Source organism: Anopheles marshallii, chromosome 3 (genome assembly GCF_943734725.1).
Source record: "Anopheles marshallii chromosome 3, idAnoMarsDA_429_01, whole genome shotgun sequence".
Lineage (NCBI taxonomy): Eukaryota > Metazoa > Arthropoda > Insecta > Diptera > Culicidae > Anopheles > Anopheles marshallii.
In genome coordinates, this window is record NC_071327.1 from 60469622 (window position 1) to 60479612 (window position 9991).

Genomic DNA, 9991 nt, shown 5'->3' on the forward strand with positions numbered 1-9991 from the left:
CTGTTACGTAGAACTTTTATGAACCTTTGGGTCAATACAATCACCAGCTAAAGTTTTCCAGTCACTCGGAAACAAAACCAACGACAGAACACCGATCAAATGCAGCGCTCGACAGTGATACATGATGAGCTCGTTTATTGAGTGCAGTGCTGCAACTGATGTCACGGTTTGTACTGTTTAGTTCTTTTATAGGGATACGGCTTGATCACCAAACGATCGCAGGGACCATATGTTAATGGGCACGTGCCGAATCCAGGCAGCCAATACGGCAACAGACCGTAATACTTGAAATAAATAAATAAATAAATAAATGCATAAATAAATAAATAATAATATTGGTATTAACTTGATAACTTTGGGGGTTGATATGTTTGTGGTTCATTCATTACAGTCCAATTGTAATCGCGCTGGGTGGTTAAATCTATTATTACACATGTTCACACTATTAAAATAAATGTTTTTTACACATTCGACTTTAGTATTATATTTATTTTTGGGAGATTCAAAGTGATTCATATTCATCATATCGATCAAAAATTACATTTTCACATTTCAAACTCCAACGGGTGCGTTACAAATCGGAGTGCCACCCTTTACCTTCTCACAGATCGTACTATCATTCCATCGCTCAGCGGGACAGTTTAGTACCACCTGCATCACTACGCACGAATGAAACTTAACAGCAAATGAGCTGCATGTGGTCTGGACCAGATCCGCCTGCTGTCTAATGTTGGTTTTGTTTGCGACACAGTGATCGACGGCATTCGCAATCGCTTGCTGATAAGCCTCATCGTACCTGGCCTGGAACTTGCTGATGTTTTCTACATCGATATCATCCTCACCATGCAACAAACCCATTTGCCGGTACGCACAGTCAAAAGCACACTGGAATTGAAGAATGTTTCACCAGACAGATGTATTCATGTTCCGTTCCATCAACTTACCACCACTGACTGCATGTCTCTGTCAGGGGCTTGGGAATCCATTGTTTTGAAGCAGTTTGCAAATGTGTCCGAATCCATGAATGCTTCATGCTTGCAGCAGGTTGCAACCTTCGAAGCCTGAGTAGATTGAAAAGCATTACGCTCTGTTCTTCCTTATCGAGTTGTTACGTACAACTTACATAAACGTTTAGCTCAATACAATCATCAGCTAGAGTTTGCCAGTCACTCGCATATCCCAGCAACAGAAAACCGATCGACAGCAATACCCGCTGATGATGCACTCGGTGGTGTTGCATGATGAGCTCCGTTGTTGAGAATGGTGCATCAACTGGTTTTACGTGTCGAAATGGTTAATTCATTTATAGGGCTACGGTTGATCATCGAAAGATCGCAGGATGTGGTGAGAAACCACATTGAAAGCATCGTGATCAATGCAACGTGCTCTGGCCCATCCAGCAGAAACTATTGACCAGAAGCAATATGTCATGTCACGTGTGGAAGAGATTCAGCTAATTTTATGATCGGATAAGTTTTATTTGTATTGTTTATTTAACATCACTTAAAACTAGATTATAGTGTGAGAAATGATGGCAATAAACAATTGAATCCATCTAAATTTTTTTTTCTTTAAGAACAAATCTGCTAAAGAACTCTACAAATGTTACTACCACTTAAAGACATTTACAGCGTAATAAGGTACAAACCATCTGTATGAGATTTCATCACACTTTTGACTGTAAACGAACCATTTTATGTACTTATTGCCTTATGAGTTACACATCGAAATGCCCTCTTTAACCTCTTTGCAAATCTCGGTAGCTTTCCACCGCTCAACTGGACAGTTTATGGAGATAAGTTCTATGACACATGCATGAAACAGTAGTGCAAATGCGCTACACTTTGACGGTATGTTTTCCACATCTCGCAGGATATCCTTCTCAATTGCCGCACAATTCCCAACAGCACCAGAGGTCAAGCGAAACATGAAAATAAAAACATTTTGTGAAACGGAAATATTAAATTAGCTACAGAGACATTGAATTAGCTACACACATTGGAGTAATGCATTTGAAATATAATTTATCTGTGCTTCATGCATGATAAACATTCTGCATGGCTCATTTCACGTGTGTTTCCGGGTTTTCCGGGTGGCTACATTGTGTAGTGGTGATCTTAGCTCGAAAGATCTCCTGAAATTCCGAAATCTCTACTCTATTTTATTTAATTTATTAAAGAGATTATTAATTTATCATTTGATGTGAAGCTATTGAACATAATTAATAATTTATCTTAGAATATCATTTTCCAAGGAAAGGTGAAAATACCGACAGTTGTGAAAATAGTTTAAAATACGTGAGACAAAGGAGCGAGTTTTATTGAACAGAAAAAATAGACAATTGATTTTTATTTACTATAAATTAAATTTTCAGATATACGACCTGGTCGTTCTCATAGAATGAAACACAACAAAAAATCTGTTTTTTTTAACTCCACAAAAATTTGAACTCCGTTACGATTGACATATTGGAGTACCACCCCTTATCTTCACACACATCGGATTGTTATTCCATCGACCAGCGGGACAGTTACTAACCACCTGTATTATCACGCACGATTGAAACTTAAGAGCAAATGCGCTGCATGTGGTTCGCACCTGATCCGCCTTCTGTTTAATCTTGTCTTGTATTGAAACACAGTAATCCACAGCGTTCGCAATCGCTTCCTGATAATCCTCATCGTACACAGCGTGATATGTGTTGAAGTTTTCTGCGTCAACCGCATCCTGTCCTTGCAGGAACCCCATTTTCCGGTACGCACAGTCAAAAGCACACTATGGGAAATGGAAATTGAAGCTAGTTTCGTCCGATAAACGTATTCACTGTCGTTCTATCAACTTACCACCACTGACTGTATGTCATTTTCAGGGTTTCGGATTGCAACGTTTTGGAAGCAGGTTTCTGTTGTGCCCGGATCCATGATCGCTTCATGCTTGCAACAGATGGCGACCTTATTAGTCTGGATAGATTTAAAGCATTAACTTTTATCCTTGCCTATTGAGCTGTTACGTAGAACTTTTATGAACCTTTGGGTCAATACAATCACCAGCTAAAGTTTTCCAGTCACTCGGAAACAAAACCAACGACAGAACACCGATCAAATGCAGCGCTCGACAGTGATACATGATGAGCTCGTTTATTGAGTGCAGTGCTGCAACTGATGTCACGGTTTGTACTGTTTAGTTCTTTTATAGGGATACGGCTTGATCACCAAACGATCGCAGGGACCATATGTTAATGGGCTCGTGCCGAATCCAGGCAGCCCTTATATTGGGTATGTTTTACTTATCAATTTTATAATAATTTATAATATTGGTATTAACTTGATAACTTTGGGGGTTGGTATGTATGTGGTTCATTCATTACAGTCCAATTGTAATCGCGCTGGGTGGTTAAATCTATTATTACACATGTTCACACTATTAAAATAAATGTTTTTTACACATTCGACTTTAGTATTATATTTATTTTTGGGAGATTCAAAGTGATTCATATTCATCATATCGATCAAAAATTACATTTTCACATTTCAAACTCCAACGGGTGCGTTACAAATCGGAGTGCCACCCTTTACCTTCTCGCAGATCGTACTGTCATTCCATCGCTCAGCGGGACAGTTTAGTACCACCTGCATCACTACGCATGAATGAAACTTAACTGCAAATGAGCTGCATGTGGTTTGGACCAGATCCGCCTGCTGTCTAATGTTGGTTTTGTTTGCGACACAGTGATCGACGGCATTCGCAATCGCTTGTTGATAAGCCTCATCGTACCTGGCCTGGAACTTGCTGATGTTTTCTACATCGATATCATCCTCACCATGCAACAAACCCATTTGCCGGTACGCACAGTCAAAAGCACACTGGAAATTGAAGAATGTTTCACCAGATAGATGTATTCATGTTCCGTTCCATCAACTTACCACCACTGACTGCATGTCTCTGTCAGGGGCTTGGGAATCCATTGTTTTGAAGCAGTTTGCAAATGTGTCCGAATCCATGAATGCTTCATGCTTGCAGCAGGTTGCAACCTTCGAAGCCTGAGTAGATTGAAAAGCATTACGCTCTGTTCTTCCTTATCGAGTTGTTACGTACAACTTACATAAACGTTTAGCTCAATACAATCATCAGCTAGAGTTTGCCAGTCACTCGCATATCCCAGCAACAGAAAACCGATCGACAGCAATACCCGCTGATGATGCACTCGGTGGTGTTGCATGATGAGCTCCGTTGTTGAGAATGGTGCATCAACTGGTTTTACGTGTCGAAATGGTTAATTCATTTATAGGGCTACGGTTGATCATCGAAAGATCGCAGGATGTGGTGAGAAACCACATTGAAAGCATCGTGATCAATGCAACGTGCTCTGGCCCATCCAGCAGAAACTATTGACCAGAAGCAATATGTCATGTCACGTGTGGAAGAGATTCAGCTAATTTTATGATCGGATAAGTTTTATTTGTATTGTTTATTTAACATCACTTAAAACTAGATTATAGTGTGAGAAATGATGGCAATAAACAATTGAATCCATCTAAATTTTTTTTTCTTTAAGAACAAATCTGCTAAAGAACTCTACAAATGTTACTACCACTTAAAGACATTTACAGCGTAATAAGGTACAAACCATCTGTATGAGATTTCATCACACTTTTGACTGTAAACGAACCATTTTATGTACTTATTGCCTTATGAGTTACACATCGAAATGCCCTCTTTAACCTCTTTGCAAATCTCGGTAGCTTTCCACCGCTCAACTGGACAGTTTATGGAGATAAGTTTTATGACACATGCATGAAACAGTAGTGCAAATGCGCTACACTTTGACGGTATGTTTTCCACATCTCGCAGGATATCCTTCTCAATTGCCGCACAATTCCCAACAGCACCAGAGGTCACTATTCGATGGTTCTTATCCAATAGGGAAAGATACGCAGCATACTTTTGTAAGTCGATTTCGTTACTTTCCGTGAGAAATCCCATCTCCCGGTAGGTGCAATCTAGCAAACACTGATAATGCAGAGTGCCCAGGGGCAAAAACTTGAAACGCGATTCTTCTTTTACTATTTTACCTTCCGCACCATCCGTCTCTACTTACCACCGTAAAGTTGGGTGTATTCGGCGGCATCTGAGGTCTTAGCTCTTGGTTGCACTTTTCGTCCACTGCCTCAGTGCAGAATGTTCCGTAACGGCAGCAGCTGATAGCTTTTCTTGCCTGAAAGTGAACACTTCCCTCATCATGCTTGTTCCCAACTGGGTAAATACTTCAACGATATGCGAACTTACATGCACATTCATATCGATGCATTCTTTTGCCTTTGTTTGCCAAATCTGGTAGAAAATCACTGGCAGAACGCTGATCAGCAGTAAAATGAATCGCTTCGGCATGATCTTTAGCTAAGAAAAAACTGTCATTCAATGATGTAAATGCTGAAATTGTTCGTAATTTATACAAAATTTGCAAAGCTGATGTCGCATGATGTTGAACTAAAGCTGATTAAAAGTGTATTTTTACCGTGAAGTTTTATCACTGTGCCATATCTTTTCGATAGTGTCATTAGTCCAGTTGCGGTACAAATTGATTTGGCATGGTTATGGTGGAATAATGTGGTTGATCATTCGATTAAAGGTGTGTTATGATAGTATAAACGTTACTCAGTACTGTAATTGAATATACAAAACATATACGAAGAATAATAATTGTAGCCTACGTTGACATATTAATTACACAATTAATAATTAGCAATTACACATTAAATATTGCATACTACTCATCAAATTCAACTTATCAAGGCTTTGTTTCGGTAAACCGAAACGTAAAACCGTAATATGCAAAGTGTCAGCCCCATGTCTTTTTGCTTCATCATTTTAAACCCAATGTTCCCAATGAGCACTTCCCTATTTGCTGACAATTGGCACAGAACTTTTGGTGCAACGGTTGGAACCCTACAAATGTCATCAACTGATTGGAACAAAGGTGTCAAACACATGAAACGCTCCGTAATACAATATACAAACCATCTGCTGTACAATTAATCTTACTTATTGTTAAGCCAGTTAGTTAATGTACAGACCTCCATTTACGAACTTAAGTTAGGTTTACGAGTTTTTTTTATGTACAAACCGATTGAAATGTCATTATACCGATTCAACTATTCAAACACATTTATATGAACACATATTTTTAAAAAATCTAAACAATTCAAAGTATACTTATTAGAAGATGATAAACGTCTATACCAAGTCAAATTATTATTTTCTAAGAACACAGCGCTTTGTTCCGTTTATATCTTGCGGCACCCAAAGTCGCTGTACACGATCGCAACATGTTGGAGTCGCTTTAATCAGTGTAGTGTACGTCGTATCTTAAATCGTTCGTATATTATGGTACCCTTATACCTCAATACACTATTCTTCATAAAATACATACAAAACCCATTACAAATTCAATTGTATTTTATTGGTCTATTGACGTAAATCTTCAGCTTGTTGACTGCTCAGCCATATTCTGCACGAGTTCGTACATTGTCACCGAACCTTATGAGACACAAAGCGGAGTTCCTATTTTGAGCTCCTTGCAAATCTCACTAGCTCCCATCCGATCATTGGGACAGTTTCTTATAGCAAACAGTATCACGCATTCGTGAAACATCAGCGCAAATGCGTCACATTTGGACTTTATTTTGCCCGCATCTCGCTGGATGGATCGATTTGCCGAACAATAACTAACAGCATTGCTGATCACCGTTCGATAGTCACTATCATTTTCAGCAAAGAAGGTAACATACTTTTGCACATCGATATCGTTAGCTTCTGCGAGAAATCCCATCTCCCGGTAAGCGCAATCTAGAAAACACTGAAGAGGAGATTGATGCAGAAGTGAATATAGAACAGATTTATAAGCATTTCTTATTCGAGTGATCATTTTTCCACGCCACGATCAGCTACTTACCACTAATAAATCAATGGAACTGGGTGCTACCTGAGAGCTCAGTTCTCGGTTACACTTTTCGCTGGCTTCTTCGCTCCAGAACGGTTCGTATCGGCAGCAGCTGGATATTTCTCTCGCCTGTTAGATAACAACCGATATTTATTTTTTATATATTAAATGCTTATTGTTCGATGATTGAAAGATAACTAAACTTACATGCACACCAATGTCGATGCAGTCTTTTGCGTTTGTTTCCAATGTTCCGTAACTGATCGCTAGCAGAGAGCCGATCAGCAATAAAACGAATCGCTCCGGCATGATCTTTTGGTGTGAAGGACTGTTTTACAATGAAATAAAATATTGCAAAACTTTCCATACTTTGTTGAAATATATAAACATCACAACAGGATGTACAAATAAGCAATACACATGTGTTTGCAGCGTGACGTTTTATCATTTCGTGACGGCTTTTACAAACTGACAGAAGCATATTTGGCGAATCAAATTGAATGTCAAATCATGCATGACCTCTGGACGATAAACGTTTAATTGTAATACAATCATTACTCACTACCAGAATCGAAAAAAAAGCACTGATATGGCAATCGGGAAACTACCGAATTGAGATTTGAATGATCAACGTCCTCATGTTATTGCACGCTGACTTTGATGCGTAATGAATTGCTTCGCCTGAATCACCATCATCATTGAATCACCAACTTTAGTTCTGCTCTCTAAACTGTTCATGGGAGTGTTTCCTTGTTTCCGATTGATATCACTCTTACTGTTCACATTGAAAATTAGCATGTTCTGGCATGCATTGCTAATTCCAACTGCAACGTTACTCCCCTTACGTAACCGAAAATGTTGCAACGCTATCAACTTCCGTAAATCATCCACAAAAGAACAGTCCCATAAATCATCCACCTTGCTCACGTTTTGCCATCAGTTTGCTTACGAACGAGCACCATTTTGCACCATGTCGGTGAGCTTTAGCAGAACCTGGGCAGCAAGCGTGGTAGTGGCATTCGTTTTCGCTGCATGCATTTCCGGCAACAGTGAGGAGTTGCTGCGCGGGAAGGAAAACTGTCTGCGACACGACGATTTTCCCAGTCCCAATGAGTGCTGTTCGAAGCCACAGTGGATCAACCGGTACGCCGTACGTCGCTGTCGGTACATACACGCCGAGGTTGATGGAAGCCGGTACGAACGAGGCTCGGTAGGTTTAAGTGGCTGCGGACCAAAAGCTGGATCAAAATTGAACTCCAAGCAACGTTTTTTGTCTAACGTCTAACTTGGCAGTGTGAAGCAAGATGTGGATTGTTTAAGATCAATATTACGATGACGGATCGCATTCATCGGGTGCGCATTTTTCGACCGAGACTACAAACTCGCGGGGTGGACCCGGCCTGGATTAGTGTCGTCCTGAAAGCGCTCAGCTACTGCAAGCCGAAGATAACGCAACTGCAGGGCCGCCGTGTTCCCAACGATGAGGAAATGGAACAGTGTGAAGTAGCCGAAGATATCTTTGGGGATTGCCTGCAAGCGCAAATGTTCATGGTACGCGTGCACTTGGCATGTTGCGTTGCTAGTTTAAAGTAATCATTAACTTCCGTTTTGCAGCACTGTCCACAAAGGACGTGGATTGAGTCGAGGACGTGTGAAACTATGCGGGAACTATTGGCCACCGGATGTCCCTACAAAACATTGGGTGAAGTTATTGTACTTAACGATGAAGGACACGTCAGAGATGATCGGGTACTTGATGATGATTATGATCGTCCGTACCGCGGTGGACGAACGGATCGTCCACGGTACGACTACGATGATGATGGGTATGATCGACGTAGTCAGTACGATCAGCCTGGTAGCAGCTATCACAGGCGAACTGAAGGAACTCGGGACAATGGCTATGGCACTGCTGACGATGGTTATGTAGTTTAGCTTTGGGAAGTGTTCGGAATATATTTTATGATAAAATAGTACAGTGTTTTTTTTTTTAACATATGACTACCATAAAACAATTCTTTCGAAATTTGTTTGTATTTGATTTTGTTTTATTTTAAAATATCTGTCAATTATTGTTCAATCTGTATGCCGCCATTTTAAAACACCAACATTGCTAACGCTCGGCCATACCAGCATGCGTTCCTTGGAGCTTAAACACTTGCTGTAGACGACGTCTCGTACCGCACACTATAAATAATGCTCAACACTATATGTACAAACCTTTTCCCCCCACTGAAAACCGGTTAAGCATCGGTTTGCCGACCGAAAAACTCGCACCCAGAGGCGGTTGTGATGCGGTGCCTTCTTCCCCACAGGCTGAGTAACAGTACCGAAAACAGAAACTACTGAGTGCCTGGAGATGAGCGTGGCCGGGGGAAACAACGTGCTAGCTTTCGGCCACCCTTATACACAAAACATCTACGATCGGAGTTGTAAACGATGCTGCTAAAACGTATGACTAAGCGCAGGTACAGATAATACAGATTAAACCTATCTTACTTACGCACGCACTCCATATTCACATTCATTAGTACATCCATTAGTACATCATCATGCAGGAACCCTCTAGCGGAGAGGGTTCGAAACTCACTCGGTTCATCAGTCACTCATGGCCGTTCATTCATTCGGTGAGGTAGTCATTTCGTTCGGGGCTGCCTTATAAGCACTACACACGACAGGTGTAGTGCTTCCTTAATGCTTAAGCTTCCTGCTAGTATTTACACTGGAGTGTACTCCACCATAGTCGCTGCCGGTGCTCGGTGTTCAAACTAGTGATCGGTTTGTTGTTTTTTATCGTTTTTCAAATGTACAGTCACTCTACACGGGGTACACGGGGGGGTTAAAATAAATATCAGCTTTCTTACATGCTATCGGAGGGTGCGCTCCATACTACACTACTACGAATACTGGGCTTAGCTTGATGTACATCTTGAGTTTAGTTGGAAGATTTCCGTTTTGTCACTTGTTAGCTCGGGAGTATTCACAGGCAGATGAACCGCTCGCGAAGTTCATCGGTTGCGCGTTCTTTCCTTTCCGTTTATAATATCAGCA

At 40.7% G+C, this 9991-nt stretch overlaps 2 protein-coding genes across 2 annotated transcripts; one reads left to right on the top strand and one right to left on the bottom strand.

Annotated features, from left to right (window-relative positions):
* Positions 1 to 4689: 4689 nt before the first annotated feature.
* Positions 4690 to 5388, bottom strand: LOC128712943 (uncharacterized). The gene is made up of 3 exons (XM_053807807.1): positions 5287 to 5388; positions 5099 to 5215; positions 4690 to 5010 (listed from the first exon to the last, which is right to left on the bottom strand). The coding sequence occupies exons 1-3, from the start codon at positions 5386 to 5388 to the stop codon at positions 4690 to 4692; spliced, it is 540 nt and encodes a 179-aa protein (XP_053663782.1).
* A 2348-nt stretch (positions 5389 to 7736) lies between these two features.
* LOC128712944 (uncharacterized) lies at positions 7737 to 8875 on the top strand. The gene is made up of 3 exons (XM_053807808.1): positions 7737 to 8150; positions 8234 to 8491; positions 8555 to 8875. The coding sequence occupies exons 1-3, from the start codon at positions 7737 to 7739 to the stop codon at positions 8873 to 8875; spliced, it is 993 nt and encodes a 330-aa protein (XP_053663783.1).
* The last annotated feature ends 1116 nt before the right edge of the window (positions 8876 to 9991 follow it).